The sequence below is a fragment of the Pan troglodytes genome, chromosome 19 (genome assembly GCF_028858775.2).
Source record: "Pan troglodytes isolate AG18354 chromosome 19, NHGRI_mPanTro3-v2.0_pri, whole genome shotgun sequence".
Lineage (NCBI taxonomy): Eukaryota > Metazoa > Chordata > Mammalia > Primates > Hominidae > Pan > Pan troglodytes.
In genome coordinates this window covers 37,524,278-37,542,030 of record NC_072417.2, presented here as the reverse complement: position 1 = coordinate 37,542,030, position 17,753 = coordinate 37,524,278, and the positions used below count along the sequence as shown (strand labels likewise).

General features: G+C 39.2%; 1 protein-coding gene across 15 annotated transcripts in view; it reads left to right on the top strand.

Annotated features, from left to right (window-relative positions):
- Positions 1-17,753, top strand: part of EFCAB5 (EF-hand calcium binding domain 5) — a 183,718-nt gene that overhangs the window by 109,926 nt on the left and 56,039 nt on the right. For all 15 annotated transcript variants that reach the window (XM_016932088.4, XM_054670095.2, XM_016932086.4 and 12 more), the window contains one exon: positions 16,652-16,751. In XM_016932088.4, coding sequence (XP_016787577.2) covers positions 16,652-16,751 — 100 coding nt within the window. The remainder of the gene's footprint in view (positions 1-16,651; positions 16,752-17,753) is intronic.

Genomic DNA, 17,753 nt, shown 5'->3' with positions numbered 1-17,753 from the left:
CTTCTTAGAGGCTAGTGCAGCTGGTGACTTTCAGTTGAAACCAGTGCTCATTGACCATTCCAAAAATCCTAGCCCTTAAGAATTATGCCAAATCTACTCTGCCTGTGCTCTATAAAGGAAACAGCAAAGCCTAGATAACAGTAGATATGTTTGTGGCATGGTTTACTGAATATTTTAATCACACTGTGGAGACCTACTGCTCAGAAAAAAAGATTCCTTTCAAAATATTACTGTTCATTGAGATGCGCCTGGTTAACCAAGAGCTCTGATGGAGATGTACAAGGAGATGAATGTTGTTTTCATTCCTAATAACACAATATCCGTTCTGCAGCCCATGGATCAAGGAGTCAGTCATTTTGACGTTCAAGTCTTGTTACTTAAGAAATACATTTCATAAGGCTATAGCTTCCGTAGATAGTGATTCCTTTGATGGATCTGGGCAAAGCAAATTGAAAATCTTTTATAAATAATTCACCATTCTAGGTGCTCTTGCCACTGTTCCATCTGTGATTGAGCATCCTTTCTGCAGAAAGTAAAGATAGCCTTGCTGAGAGATCTTTTTTATCCATGCTGATTTTTCTTCTTGGCACCAATTATCTATTTCTAACAATTTTGGTATTTCTAACAATTTTGGTGGCCCATATGGGGATACATTCTCCTCTGGTGTTGGTCTCTGGTCCTTTCTCATGAGGAGGCGCCCCACCGCCTCTTGCGGTGGCCTCAGGGGTAAGGGACCGAGACCCACCTGGTGTGACGAATAAACCCAAACTCTCAGCAATGCAGAAAGAAACCAGCCAGCAACCTGGGGTAAAGGATCCTCACATACTGCGGTGCCGAGTCTGTGCACAGACCATACAAGGAGAAGCCGCAGGAGCCGTCTTTTAGCACAGCTACCACCCTTAGAATTTCCGGTAAACCAACACCAGCCTGAGAACCACATCCTCACCAAAGGGTGGAAAGAAGGGAAACTCAAGCCAGCCTGGGAAGGACCCTACCTTGTGCTGCTAACCACCAAGACTGCTGTTAGTACAGTGGAAAGGGGATGGACACATCACACCCGAGTCAAGCAAGTGCCATTATCATCAGAATCATGGGCCATTGTTCCTGGATCAAGCCCTACCAAATTAAAGCTAAGAAAAGCTTCATCTTTCCATCTTTTCCTTTCCTTTCCTTCCCTCTAACTATCCCTCATCTTGTCATCAGTGTAACCAAATCAGATTCACCACAGGTTATAACATTTGATGCTTGCCTTGTTATACCTTGTGGAGGTTTGCAAAGCCAGAGACAACTCTCTACTTCAGAAAAATACCTCTGCCACTCCAGGGAGACCACTGCCACCCCTGCATCTTGCTTGTGGTGGAGGTAACAAGATACCCCAAGTTGGAATTTATATGCTCAGTGGGTAGATGTCATCTGGATCAAGGCTGGACCTCTGAGGAGGGATGTGCCGACTTAAAGCCATACCTCCACCTTACTAAAGGGATTGCTCCCGCCCCAATTGTCAGTCCCACCAGTGTAACCCAGTGCTTATATCCATTACTATTCCTACCACTAGCAACTCTAACCCCACTTTAGAGCGTTTTTATGGTTTAGGATCAGAGGTCACTGGAAAGGATCCTTCTTTAAGATGTGCTTTGTTCTCCCTTCTCCACCTCCTACAACTGCCCTTTTCCCAAATCTATGAAATCAAACCACACCTCGCCTCATGCCAAATGACAAAAGCAAAGTCTCAGTAGTAGAAATAGGAGACCTAAGGCAAACCAGTGCCACTGAAACAGGGTATAAAGATGTAAATGCTTGGTTAGAATGGATTAAATATTCCATTTGCACTTTAAGCAAAAGTGACTGTTATGCTTGTGTGCACAGTAGGCCAGAGGCCCAGGTTGTCCCCTTTCCACTAGGATGGTCCTCAAATCAAGTAGACATGGAGTGCATGGTAGCTCTTTCTCAAGATTCCACCGCCTGGAATAATGAATTGTGCCAAGCTCTTTCTCTGCTATTTCCTGAAGTTCAACATCCTGCAGGTCAGCCCCCAAGGGCCATGCAGTCTCCATCTTCCAAAACCAATTTTACCTCGTTTCTCCAATGACAAGGGGAAAAATTTGGCGTTCCCTGGAGACTTAACAGGATGCAGTGCAGTCAGGCACCTCCAAGATCTGACCTATCAGTCCACCCTTATCCATCCCCGAGCAGTTGTATGGTGGTATTATGGAGAACCTTTACTGGACACTCTGCCAAATAATTAGAGTGGTACTTATGCTCTAGTTCAGTTGGCTACCCTTTTTACGCTGGCATTTCATCAACCAGAAAAAGAAGAAAAAGTAGCCTCAATTCTTACCTCTTTAACAATTATAGTAAGTATACTCCTTAGGTGCTATGTTGTACCATACATCCAGAAGTTAATCAAAACAACTAAGCCAATACATATTAAGTGAGTTTGAAGAGGAAACTATAAAGTGAACTTTATAGTTATCTTGGTTTAAAAATAAAATAATAGACACTAGGAATAATAGCTCCTTACTCTAAAGCCTCCTATCAACTATTAGTTCTTACAGTTTAGCCCAGTTAGTTGCTTTGGCTTACTCAGGCATGTCTGGACAGGTCCAGGCAGGTCTTAGCTCATAGCTTATGCCCCTTCCTTATTTGGAAATGTTTTTGCTTCCTTAAACCTTTCGTAAGCAACTTCCTCTCATTCTTTGTTCTTCCCTGCACTTACCTATTTAGGGAAGTTTTAGGCTATTAGCAAATCGGGTATCAGTTTAAGAGTGTGAAGTCCAGCTCCAGCCAATGGATGCAGGACCCAACAGTAAGGACGACCCAAATGTGTAAGGGATAAATATGTCGGCTTTTCCTTTGTTTAGGTGTTCTCTTGCCATTGTTCCATCTGTGATTGAGCACCCTTTCTGCAGAAAGTAAAGATTGCCTTACTGACAGATCGAAAGGAAGGAAGGAAGGAAGGAAGGAAGGAAGGAAAGAAGGAAGGAAGGAAGGAAGGAAGGAAGGAAATAATTCACCATTCTAGATGCCATTAAGAACATTTGTGATTCATGGGAGGAGGTCAAAATATCAACATTAACAGGAGTTTGAGAGATTTCAACTCTCATGGATGACTTTGAGAGCTTTAAGACTTCAGTAGACAAAATAGCTGCAGATATAGTGGAAATAGCAAGAAAACTAGAATTATAAATGGAGCCTGCAGATGTGACTGAATTGCTGTAATCTCATGATAAAACTTGAATGCATGACAAATTTTTTCTAATGGATAAGCAAAGAAAATAGTTTCTTGATATGGAATTTACCCCCGGTGAAGACATTAGCATTGTTGAAATGACAACAAAGGATTTAGATTATTACATAAACTTAGTTGATAAAGCAGCAAGTAGGGTTTGAAAGAATTGACTCCAATTTTGAAAGAAGTTCTACTGTAGATAAAATGCTATCAAACAGCATCACATGCTACAGAGAAATCCTTCATTAAAGGAAGAGTCAACAGATGCAGCAAACTTCATTGTTGTCTTATTTTAAGAAATTGCCACAGCACACACCCACCTTCAGCAACCACAACCCTAATCAGTCAGTAGCCAACAACATTAAGGTACAACCCTCCACCAGCAAAACAACTATGGCTTGCTGAAGGCACAGATGATCATTAGCATTTTTTAGCAATAAAGTGTTTTTAAATTCAGGTGTGTACTTTTTTTAGGCAATTAATCTATGGTACACTTAAGAGACTACAGTTTAAGCTATTGAGCACTTAATAGACTACAGTATAGTATAAACATAACTTTTTTTTTTTTTGAGATGGAGTATCGCTCTGTCTCCCAGGCTGGAGTGCAGTGGCGCAGTCTTGGCTCACTGCAACCTCTGCTGCCTAAGTTCAAGTGATTCTCCTGCCTTTGCCTCTGGAGTAGCTGGGATTACAGGTGCGCACCACCATGCCCAGCTAATTTTTGTATTTTTAATAGAGACAGGGTTTTGCCATGTTGGCCAGGCTGGTCTCGAACTCCTGACCTCAAGTGACCCAAGTGCCTCAGCCCCCCAAAGTGCTGGGATTACAGGTGTGAGCCACCACACCCAGCCATAAACATAGCTTTTATATGCACTAACAAACCAAAGCGAATTTGTGTGACTCACTTTATTGCAATATTTATTTTATTGCCATTGTCTGGAACTGGACCTCTGGTATCTCTAAGGAATGCCTGTCCTGATATCAGGAAAGAAAGCGGGAACATCATTACAGACCCAGCAAACATTAAAAGGATGATATGAAACATTATGAACAACTTTATGCCAATGAATTTGCAAATTACATTAAATGGATAAATTCCTTAAAAGACACAAATTACCAAATCTAACTCAAAAGAAAATAGGAAAACTAGATATCCTTATATGTATAAAGAAGTATAATTAATACCACTAAAAAAAAGTTCCACAAACAAAACCCCTGGCCCAGATAGCATTACTAATAAATTCTACGAAACATTTAAGGAAGGGATAATTTCAAATCTACATAAACTCTTTGAGAAAGAGAAGAGGAAGGAACACTTCCCAACTCATTTTATGGGGCCAGCATTATTTTGATATTAAATCCAGACAAAGATATTTCAATAAAAGAAAACCATACACTAACAGTCCTCATGAACATAGACCCAAAAATCTTTAAGTTAATTTTAACAAATTGGTTAAGCAGTACATTAAAAAGATGATATATAAGGATCAAATAGAGCTTAATCCAGGGATACAAGAGTGGTTTGACGTTCAAAAATCAGAGCTGAGCATGGTGGCACGTGCCTATAATCCAAGCTAAGGAGGAGATTGAGGTAAGAGGAGTGCTTGAGCCCAGGAGTTCGAATCCAGCCTGGGAAACATAGCAAGACCACCCCCATCTCTTAGAAAAAAAAATCTATCAAAACAATTCATCACATTAAGAGACCAAAAAACAAAACTATATAGCTGTGACAAAATTCAACACTCATTTATGATACAAAAATTTTTTTAAAAACCTCTCAACACACTAAAATTTCTTCAACCCAATAAAGCACATCTATGAACAACTTACAGCTATACTTACAATGGTAAAAAATTTAATGATTCCCTCCTTATAACAAGGACAAGGCAAGGATATCCACTCTCACCACTTTTATTTTACATTGTACTGGAGGTACTAGCCAATTAAATAAAGCAAGAAAAAAAAAAAAGAAAACTCTGCTATTCACAGACTACATGATCTTCTGTGTAGAAAATCCTAAGGAATCTCAAGAAAAAAGTTGAATTCACTAAAACAAATACATAAATTTAGCAAGGCTTCAGGATACAAAAATCAATACATGGAAGTCAATTGTATTTCTACATACTAGCAAAGAAATATTGGAAGATGAAATTTGTAAATGCCATTTACAATAACATCACACACGTGAAATACTTAGCAACAAATTTAACAAAGTATTTGCAAATATCTACAGGCTGAAAACTATGAAATTTGCTAAGAAATGAAAGACCTAAATAATAAGAAAGATCCTTTATTGTTTCTGTCAAAGACTATATGAACGAATAAAAAAATTCAGTATTGTTAGTCCCCAAATTGACCTACAAATCCAACACAATTCCAATCCAAATCCCAGTGAACTTATTTACAGAAATTGACAAACTATTCTGAAATTTGTGTGGCATTTCAAAGGACTCACAACAGCCAAAACCATGTTGACAAAAAATAGACATCACCAAAATATAAAATTCTGCTCTTTGAAAGATACTAGTAAAAGAAATGAAACGACAGCTATAGACTGGGAGAAAATATTTATGATATATTTAATGACAAAAGACTTGCATTCGGACCATATAAAGACTCCTACAACTTTATAAAACAACCCAATTGAAAAAATAATGGGCATGCCAGAAAAGAAGATATAGGTGTATCCAATAAGCACATCGAAATAGGTTCAATTATTCATCAGATTATAATTAATCTGATCAATTATTTATCAGATAAATAATCATCAATTTTTCATGCAAACTGAAGCCACAGTGAGATAAAAATTAAACCTACTGGAATGAATAAAATTAAAAAGACTGGGAGAGTACAGTGGCTCACGCCTGTAATCTCAGCACTTTGGGAGGCCAAGGTGGGCAGATCAGTTCAGGCTGGGAGTTCAAGACCAGTTTGGCCAACATGGCAAAACCCTGTCTCTACTAAAAATACAAAAATTAGCTGGGCGTTATGGCCATACCTGTAATCTCAGCTACTGGGTGGCTGAGACACGAGAATCGCTTGAACCTGGGAGGTGGAGTTTGCAATGAGCCAAGATCACACCACTGCACTCCAGCCTGGGCAACAAAGCAAGACTCGATCTCACAAGAAAAAAAAAAAACTGATATTCATTATAATTAAAAAGAAAAAAACACTGACAATACCAAGTGTTGGGAAAGATGTGGAAAAACTTAAATTCTCTTAGATTGCTGGTAGGAATGATACAACCACTTTAAAAACAGTTTGACAATTTCTTAAAGAGTTAAATATACACTTACTATATGACCTATCAATCAGCAATTTCTCTCCTAGATTATATACCTAAGAGAAATGAAATGAAAGAAATTAAAACATATAATTAAAACTAAAAGACTTATACATGACTGTTCTTAGCAGCCTCATTCATAATAGCTTTAAGTTGGAGACAACCCAAATGTCCATCGACTTGTGGATGATAAACAAATTGTAGTATATTCACACAATGGAATACTACTCAGTGATAAAAGACAATGAACCACTGATACAATAACACTGATGAATCTCAAAAATATTATGCCAAGTGAAAGAAGGCAGAACCAAAGGATGCACCATTATTTTATTTATATGAAATTATAGAAAAAGGAAAAGTAATTTACAACAATAGAAAGCAGATCAGTGGTTTCCTGGGACCATGAGTGAGGGGACTGATTAAGAAGGGACATAAGTGGCCGGGCACGGTGGTTCACGCCTGTAATCCTAGCACTTTGGAGGCCAAGGCAGGTGGATTGCCTGAGCTTAGGAGTTCAAGACCAGTCTGGGCAACTTTGGCCTCCTAGCACTTTGGAGGCCAAGGCAGGTGGATTGCCTGAGCTTAGGAGTTCAAGACCAGTCTGGGCAACATGGCAAACACCCTTCTCTACTAAAAATACAAAAAATTAGCCAGGTATGGTGGCACATGCCTGTAGTCCCAGTTACTCAGGAAGCTGAGGCAGGAAAATCGATTGAACCCGGGAGGCAGAGGTTGCAGTGAGCCAAGATCGTGCCACTAAACTCCAGCCTGGGTGACAGAGCTAGACTCTGTCTCCAAAAAAAAAAAAAAAAAAAAAAAAAAGAGAGACATAAGGGAGCTTCTGGGGATAATGAAAATGTTCTACAGCTTCACTGTGGTGGTAGTTACATGAGTGTATACATTGTCAAAACTCATTGAACTATACACTTAAAATTGGTACATTTTATTGAATCTATACTTCACTAAAGTTGATTTAAAAAGACAAGAATGGACTGGGCACAGTGGCTCACACTTGTGAAGGCAATGTAGTGAGACCCCCTCTCTACAAAAAATAAAAATTACCTGGGTATCACGGTGCATGCCTGTAGTCCTATCTACTCAGGAGTCTGAGGCAAGAGCATCACTTGAAGCTAGGAGTTCAAGACCTGCCTGGGCAACATAGTGAGACCTGGTCTCTACAAAAATAAATAAATAAATAAAATTAAAAATAAATAAATAAATAAAAGTTAGCTGAGTGTAGTGGCATGGTACCTGTAGTCCCAGCTATTCAGGAGGCTGAGGCAGGAGGATAGCTTGAGCCCAGAAGTTAGAGGTTACAGTGAGCTATGATCATGCCACTACATTCTAGCCTGGGCAACAGTGTGAAACCTTGTCTCAAAGAAAACAAAAACAAAAATGAACAAACTAATCTATAATGATAAATATCAGAATAATCACCACCTTTGGAGGAATTATTGACTAAGAAATAGTAAGGGAGCCTTCTGGCAGTGATGAAAATGTGCTATGTCTTTATCTGAGTGGCAAACATTCAGTGAGCTAAACACTTAAGGTTTGCATACCTCATTGCATATTTGTTGCTCCTTAATGAAAATTTTCTTAAAAATAATCACTTACGGTTGCTTGGGATGAAGTGCCTATTAAAGGAAAAAGCTTTTGCTGCATTTGGCCATAATTACAATAGTGATGACCCCTGGGGTTATCAGTGGGTGGGCTTCATCTCACAGTATTAGAGAGGTTATAGAAAGTAAAAGACAAGCTCAGGACTTTAAACTCTCAGCTCAAATTGCAGTCAGAAAACCTGATCATTATATAGAAATCTCTATTTCTTGTAGCTTCAGGGCAGATACGGATGAAAAATCAGCCCCCAAATATAATGTGACAGAATCAAGATGTAAGTTGAATTCACAGATTTGCCAAGTCTTTTACATAAAAGTTAGCACATTGGAAAATAGATGAGACCCTGAAATTTGGAATAGTTACATTTGGGTGGACTCAGAGGAATCTGAGACTTGAGCCACAAATCTTCCCAAGCTTTCCTTGGCAGGAGAAGCAACCCCTTCTCTCCTGTCTGAGAATATTAGCTTTTCTTTCCTTAGAGATCCTTTAATAACTTCTCTTGGGGCATTTAGCTTGCAAGGAGGTGTCTATTTTCTTCAAGATCCACCTGTACAACATTCATTGCCTTTAAATCCAAAATTGGAGTCTGATCTCGGTATTGCTCCAGGAATACTAGTTCAAAGTCTGTCTTGAGAGATGAGTGTTGGTACTCCAAGAGATCAGTAAGTTTTTGCTAATTTCTAGCAGCAGAAAGCTGGGGAATATGTGTGGGAATTGATTATAGTACTTTCAGACTAAGAAGGATAGATATAACTTTGGATTGCCTCAAATTTATCAATATTGCTATACTTTGCAGTATATACTTAGCAGTAACATTTTTGATATCTGGGAATAGTTTTAACAATTTTCTTGGTAGATTAAATAAAACCTTGACTCAAAGATAGCCTGCATTCAATGAGGTTGAGATGCTGGAATCTTCTTGGCTTACTATACAGTAAGAAATCTAAAGGCTTTCAAGATTTCTGAAATTGATTTTTCATATGTAGCCTCTATATGTGCACTTCTACCATATCGCCCAGGACAGCCCAAATGACATTCCCTTGAGAAATAACTAAAGAAATTAACGAGGGGAGCACCAATATCACTAAAAAGTTCTATGGTTGCTGTCCTGGGGATGATGGTGAGAGATACTGTCATTGAAGTAAACTCTCTAATTTCAAGGGAAATGATTGGCTTCTAGAGTGACAAAAGATATATGACATTTAACTACCAGAGACAAGTCCCACTAGTCAAACATAGTGCTCATAAGTATAATTAATAATAGTATTTTGATCCAATCTCAAAGATCCAAGGCCATATTTTAACGGATCCAGTTTGTCTAGGACTCACACTGTGGTTAGTTCCTGAATATATACTTGGAATTACCATAATGAACAGTGGGAGTTAAAGTGGCCATCTAAATGTTTTCTTGGTGATTACAGTTTCCTTAGGAATTAAATGGATATAATGCCTACTAAATTATTACTGGATCTACTTACAGAAAAGCACTAACTATAGGTCCAGAAACATGAGTTGAGATACCACAATGGAGAATCTCAGCCTCTCACCTAGATGCCAGACTTAAGTCAGTTGGTATACCCAGAACTCTTTGGTTGAAGGGAAGGCTGGGTCTCTTGGGGAAGAATTCGACAAGACTTCCTCAAGTATATATTGTAGATTTTACTCTAGGCTTTACTCAAAGGGCCTGTAGCCATTTATTAGGGTAAATATGCATTGGCAAAGGAAATATCACAGACTCAGGGATTACCAGATATTGATTCCAAGTTAACATCAATTCCTAGGATCCCAAAACACTCCCGTGGACCACTGGGTAAAGTTAGGATGTATAGATGTCAGATAATAAATGCTATTTTGGTCAAAGTTTATGTCATAGGTCCAATTACTCTGTGGACTTAGCTATGGTTATTTCTGGTTCTTGGATGTTTAATTGGAATAGACACACAGCAACTAGCAGAATCTTCACATTTGTTCTCCATTTTGGGAACTGAGGACTATTATGGTAGGAAGGACCTGGTATTATGGTAACAGAAACTCCTGAACTTTCCCTGTCTGCCAGAATGTTAAAAAAAAAATACATAATCATATAACAAAAACAAAAAACTCCACAGAGATAGATATGAAAATATATAAATGATTCAGGGGAAGTAATCCTATCATATTCTTATCTAATTTTCCTGTCTTGTCTATGTAGAAGGTGGAGGATACATCTTTTTTTTTTTTTTTTTCTTTTGTGAGACAGAGTCTCACCCTGTCACCCAGGCTGGAGTACAGTGTCATGATCTCAGCTCACTGCAACGTCCACCTCCTGGGTTCGAGCGATTCTCCTACCTCAGCCTCCCAAGTAGTTGGGACACGTGCCACCATGCCTGGCTAATTTTTATATTTTTAGTAGAGATGGGGTTTCACTGTGTTGGCCAGGCTGCTCTTAAACTCCTGACCTTAGGTGATCCGCCTACCCCAGCATCCCAAAGTGCTGGGATTACAGGCATGAGCTGCTGCGCCCAGCCTACATCTTGAAGAATGTAGATTACTGTGGCTCTATTTACATGGCTATTCCAGGTGTGGAATCTTTATTGAACCAAATTGACATAGCTCTCTCATTCACAACAACTATTGGTCTGGCAAATGCTGTTTTCTCTAGAGAAGTTTACAAGGACCAAAAGAAATTTGATTTCACCTGTCAAGAATAGCAATACTTTTCACTGCATTCTCTTAGGGCTAAGGCAGTTCTTCTTTTCTCTATTGTAATCTAGTATACATAGGCCTTGATTGTATTGACATCACAGAACAGGTCCATGATATCCATCATGATGATTGGACTTGATGAGCTGAAAGCAGCATTAGATACCTTGGTAAAGTAGCATTAGATACCTTGGTAAGACAGCTAATGTGTGTCAGAGGATGGGAGATAAGCCCCATAAAAATACAGGGTTTATGACCTTGTTAAAATTTTTGCTTTGGGAGGCTGAGGTGGGCAGATCACGAGGTCAAGAGACTGAGACTACCCTGGCCAACATGGTGAAACCCTGTCTCTACTAAAAATACAAAAATTAGCCAGGCGTGGTGGCATGCGCCTGTAGTCCCAGCTACTCCGGAGGCTGAGGCAGGAGAATTGCTTGAACCCGGGAGGCGGAGGTTGCAGTGAGCTGAGATCACGTGACTGCACTCCAGCCTGGCAAAAATCTCCGTCTCAAAAAAAGGAAAAAAAAAGAGAAAAGAAATTTTAGCAGTCCAGTAGTTCCAGGTATAGGGTAAATTGTTGTACCATGTGCCACCTACCACTAAAAAAGAGGCACAATGCTTATTGGATCTTTTTTACATTTTAAAAACAATTGTTGCCACATTTGCATGTGCTGCTTTTATGAATTAACTGAGCACATTTGTGTGTGTTGCTCTTATGCATTAAATGAGCCATCAGCTTCCAAAGTGGGTCCCAGAGCAAGAAAAAGCTTTGTAGGCTTTTCTAGACTGCAGTGCAAAAACTCTTCTTTACCTTGTGCCTTATTATATAGAAGATCCTACAGTATTTAGAGGGAATATGGCAATTTGGAATTGCATTTGGAATGCTGTGGCAATTCAAACAGTAAAATCATATTGTAGTTTCCTTGAGTTTTGGAGCAAAGCTCTGCCCTCTACTAAAGCTTGTGATTCTCTTTGAGAAAGTGTTCCTGTGTGTTTTTTTATTCCGATAATTCATAAAACCATATACTTAGGTTTTGTGCACTTTTCTGTGTATAGGGCATATATATATTTTAAAAGGTTTAGTTAAAAAATTTAGATGGGAAAATCAAGGTTCAAATATAGCAAAAATAATTACAAATGAAAAACAAGTTGGGGAGAATTTCCCTGATTTTTTTTTACTTTTATTTATTTAATTAATTAATTTTATTTTTTGAGACAGGTCTCACTTTGTCACCCAACCTGGAGTGCAGTGGTGGGATCTCGGCTCACTGCAGCCTCCACCTCCCAGGCTTAAGCCATCCTCCCACCTCAGCCTCCTTAGTAACTGGGACTACAGGCGTGTGCCACCATGCCCAACTAATTTTTTTATTTTTCGTAGAGATGGGATTTTGCCACATTGCCCAGGCTGGTCCAAACTCCTGAGCTCAAGTTATCTGCCCACCTCGGCCTCCCAAAGTGCTGGAACTACAGGTGTGCACTACCTGCCCGGACAACTTTTATTTTAGACTCAGGGGTACATGTATGGGTTTGTTATATAGGCAAATTGTGTGACATGGGGGTTTGATGTACAGATTATTTTGCCACCCAGATAATAAGCACGGTACCCTATAGGTAGTTTTTTTATCCTCTCCCTCCTCCCTCCCCTGACCCTCAGATAGGCCTCGGTGTCTGTTGTTCCCTTCTTTCTGTCCATATGTACTCAGTGTTTAGCTCCCACTTATAAGTGGAAACATGTTGGTATCTGGTTTTCTGTTCCTGTGTTAGTTCACTTAGGATTATGGCCTCCAGCTCCATCCATGTTGCTGCAAATGACATAATCTCATTCTTTGTATGACTGCATAGAATTCCGTGGTGCATATGTACCACATTTTCTTTTACTTTTTTTTTTTTTTTTTTTTGGAGACAGGGCCTTGCTCTGTCACCCAGGCTGAGTGTAGTGTGATCACAGCTCACTGCAGCCCAGGCTCAAGTGATTCTCCCACCTCAGCCTCAGGACTAGCTAGGACTACAGGTATATACCACCAGGCCAGGCTAATTTTTTATGTCTCTGTAGAGATGGTAACTCACCGTGTTACCCAGGCTGCTCTTGAACTCCTCAGCTCAAGCGATCCCCCTCCTCGGCCTCCCGAAGTGTTGGGATTATAGGCATGAACCACTGCGCTTGGCTTGTACCACATTTTTTTATACAGTCTACCATAGATTCATATTTAGGTTGGTTCCATGTCTTTGCTATTGTGAATAGTGCTGCAATGAACATACGTGTGCATGTGTCTTTACGGTAGAACAATTTATATTCCTTTGGATATATACCCAATAATAGGATTGCTGGGCCAAATGGTAATTCTGCTTTGAGTTCTTTGAGAAATCACCAAACAGCTTTCACAATGGCTGAACTAATTTACATTCTACCAACAGTGTATAAGCATTCCCTTTTCTCTGCAACCTTGCCAACATCTGTTATTTTTTTGACTTTTTAATAATAGCCATTCTGACTGGTGTGAGATGTATCTCATTGTGGTTTTGATTTGCATTTCTCTAATGATTAGCAATGTTGAGCATTTTTTCATATGCTTGTTGGCTGCGCATATGTCTTCTTCTTTTTTTTTTTCTGAGACAGGATCTCACTCTGTCGTTCAGGTTGGAGTGCAGTGGCAAGATCACAGTTCACTGCAGCCTCAACCTCCTGGGCTTGAGCGACCCTCCTACCTCAGCCTCCCGAGTAACTGGGACTATAAGCCACACCACCGGGCCCAGATAATTTTTGTAGAGATGAGATTTCACTATGTTGTCCAAGCTAGTCTCAAATTCCTGTGCTCAAGAGGTCTGCCAGGCCTCCCAAAGTGCAGTGATTACAGGCACCAGCCATGTATGTCTTCTTATGAAAATTGTATATTCAGGTTGGGTGTAAACAGAGTAAACACACAAACAAACAGGAGATAGTTTATTTTGCTGTGCAGGAGCTTATTTTTAAAATAAACTCATATTAATTAAAATAGCTTTGGCTTTGGTACTGGAATAGACAAATCAGTGGAACAGAATATTAGATCTGGCATCAGATGCAAGAGCATGTGGGAATTTAGTATATAACACGGGTGGCAATATAAATCATTGGGAAAAGGAGTAATCAATGAGTTATACTAGGACAATTAATTTTCCATATTGGGAAAATATAAAAGAGATTCCACCCTCATTAATGAGGAAAAGTGAGTTCTAGCTAATCAGAAACCTAGATGTGGAAAACAAAATTTTTAAAATTTTAGAAGAAGCCAAGTGTGGTGGCTCATATCTGTAATCCCAGCAACTCCTGCTGAGGCAGGAGTATTGCTTGAGCCCAGGAATTTGAGGATGCAGTGAGCTATGGTCATGCCACTGCACTCCAGTCTAGGTGACAGAGGGGAGACCCTGTCTCAAAAAAAAAAAAAAAAAAAAAAAAAGCAAATTTGGAGCATATATTTGGAACTCAGAATGGTTTGTGCTTATTTGGAGTATTCCTTAGGAGTATTCCTTAGTGAGACCCTGTCTTAAAAAGTTTTAGAAGCAGCCAGGCGTGGACTCATACCTGGCTGCTTCTAAAATTTTTTAAATTTTGTTTTCCACATCTAGGTTTCTGATCAGATAGAATTCACTTTTCTCATTAAGAGGGTGGGATCTACTTTTATGTTCTTCCCAATATGAAAAATTAATTGTCCCAATATCATTCATTGATTTTTCACTGTATATCAAAAGGAAATGATTGATATATTTGACTACCTCAAAATTAATGTATATCCTCAAAATTAATGGATAACATTGATATGGCTAAACTCACCAAAAGTTAAATTGAAAGATAAGAGATAAACTGGGAAAAAATATTTGCTATATAAATAAAAGAATGGTCATTCTCAAAATTTTACAAATTCATCAGAAATAGACAACTGGACGGGGCGCAGTGGCTCACGCCTGTAATCCCAGCACTTTGGGAGGCCGAGGCGGGCAGATCACAAGGTCAGGAGATTGAGACCATCTTGACTAACACGGTGTAACCTCATCTTTACAAAAAAGACAAAAAGTTTAGCCAGGCGTGGTGGCAGGCGCCTGTAGTCCCAGCTACTCCAGAGGCTGAGGCAGGAGAATTGCTTGAACCCGGGAGGCGGAGGTTGCAGTGAGCCGAGATGCCACTGCACTCCAGCCTGGGCGACAGAGCGAGACTGTGTCTCAAAACAAAAACAAAAACAAAAACAAACAAACAAAAAAAAAAACAAAAGAAATAGGCAACTGGTCCCAACTGAAAAATGGGAAAAAGATCTGAAAAATCCATTCACAGAAGAGGAAAAACCCAAACATATAATAAGCACATGAAAATATATTAAATCTCACTAGTAATCAGGGAAATGCAAATTAAAATAATGATACCATTTTTATCTATCAGATTACAAAAAATAATAAACTCTAACAATATCAAGTATTGATGTGGATATGAAGAAATAACACTGTCATTCAATGCTGGCAAGAATGTAAATTGGTATGAACATTTTGTGAAGCAATTTGGCTATAACTAATAAAGTTGAAATGCATACATTATGCAATCCAGTAATTCCACTTCTAGTTATTTATCCTAGAGAAACGTTTGCATATGTACACAGGAGACGTGTATAAGGATATCCATCGCAGCATTACGTTGATATCAAAATACTGAAAATAATCAAAACACCCATCAATAGAGTTTTTTTTTAATTATGGTGTTTCCATATTACAGAATGCCTTATTGCAGTTAAAAAGTATAAAATATATTTCTTTACAGATATGAATTAGATCTCAATGTTGAGTAAATAAAAGCAATTTGAAGAAAGACATACGTACTGTATCAGGTACTTTTTTTTCTTTTTTTTTTTAAGATGGAATTTTGCTCTTGTTGCCTAGGCTGGAGTGCAATGGCATAATCTCTGTTCACCGCAACCTCCGCCTCCTGGGTTCAAGTGATTCTCCTGCCTCAGCCTCCCGAGTAGCTGGGATTACAGGCGCCCACCACCATGCCCAGCTAATTTTTGTCTTTTTAGTAGAGACAGGGTTTCTCTGCGTTGGTCAGGCTGGTCTCGAACTCCCGACCTTAGGTGATCCACCCACCTCAGCCTCCCAAAGTGCTGGGATTACAGGCATGAGCCACCGCGCCTGGCCTATATCAGGTTTTTTTGTTTTTGTTTTTGAGACAAGGTCTTGCTCTGTCAGCCGGGCTGGACTGCAGTGACATGATCATAGCTCACTGCAAATCAAGCTATCCTCTGGCCTCAGCCTCTGGAGTGGCTAGGACTACAGGTGTACACCACCATGCCTGGCTAATTTTTTATTTTTTGAAGCAATGGAGGTCTCACTGTGTTGCTATATCAGGCTTTTTAAAGCACATACACAAAATGTTAACAATCAATATTTCTGGGTGTTGGGAACACATATGTTAATTCTATCATTTTCTATATTTTTCTATAATCAAAAAAATTTTTCAAAAATAAAAATGGAAAAAGGACAAGTAGGGAGCGGTAAATTGTTTCAAGTGACATACTCAGGTCAGGTAAGATAAGTACTGAACATTATACATTGGATTTAGCCATCAATAAGTCAGTCACAAATATTTCTTAAACATTTACTAAGTAGAGGTCATTTTGACATGTCACAGAATGGGAAAGTAGAGTATAAGCCTAAAGGCAAGATATAACTTTCTTGATTTTGATGCTGCAGCTTTTATTTACATGATAATGATTGTTGTGGTGATAGTGATGATAAAAGCTTCAATAAGCCACGTTCCAGCTGCATAAAAATCTTAAATCTCCTGTAACAACTAATCACAAACTTTCTTCTTTGCTTAGGTAGGGTTTTTGGATCGGCAGAGGACATTGGCCCTGCTGGAATTGTTCTATGACCATAGTTCACAAATGCTTAGGAGTTTACTTCGAAACCCACGACAATGTAAGTGCCGCTCAGAGGGAGTATGTTCAAGCTGGAGTGTCGCAGTGCACTGATATGTACTGATATGATACACTGATATGTTAACACAAGATTATTCTACCACCATGGAATCCCTTCACATAATAGCTCTCTTAGATCATGATAACTGTATCTAGTTGTTTATTCCCTCCACGAAATTCACTCTTCATCACAACTAGATGTATTTTTCACCACAGTGCAATACTCAAAAATTTTATATCAGAACTCAGCTAGAACTCAATTCTAAATTCATTCAAATGAAGAAATGCTTTAGTGACAGTCTGAATGTTTTGGAAATTAAGTTAGTAATGGTAATTCCATTTTATTAACAAAAAATTTTTTTTGAGTCTTACTCTTCTCACCCAGGCTGGAGTGCAGTGGCATGATCATGACTCACTGCAGCCTCAACCTCCCAGGTGGGAGATGATTCTCCCACCTCAGCCACCTGAGTAGCTGGGACTACAGGTGTGCACCACCATGCCCAGCTAATTTTTTGTATTTTTAATAGAGAGAAGGTTTCACCCTGTTGCCAAGGATAGTCTCAAATGCCTGGGTGCTGGGATTGTAGGTGTAAGCCACCGTACCCAGCCTGGTAATTCCATTTTTAATGCCCAACTTAAAATTATAAAATGTATAAGAACAGTATTTCCTTTTCCCAAGCATTTACTTATACAGTAAAATATCCTTTTTATGTTATTTCCAAAACAAGTACAATTATGGGGGTTTTTTTTATGTTATTTTACGTTTTCAGAGATGGGGTCTTGCTATGTTGCCCAGACTGGCTTCAAATTCCTGGGCTCCAGCAATCCTCCTGCCTCAGCCTCCAGAGTAGCCAGGACTACAGGAATGTGCCACTGTGGTCAGCTTATTTTCTTTTTTTTTTTTTTTTTTTGAGACGGAGTCTCGCTCTGTCGCCCAGGCTGGAGTGCAGTGGCGCGATCTCGGCTCACTGCAACTTCTGCCTCCCAGGTTCAAGCGATTCTC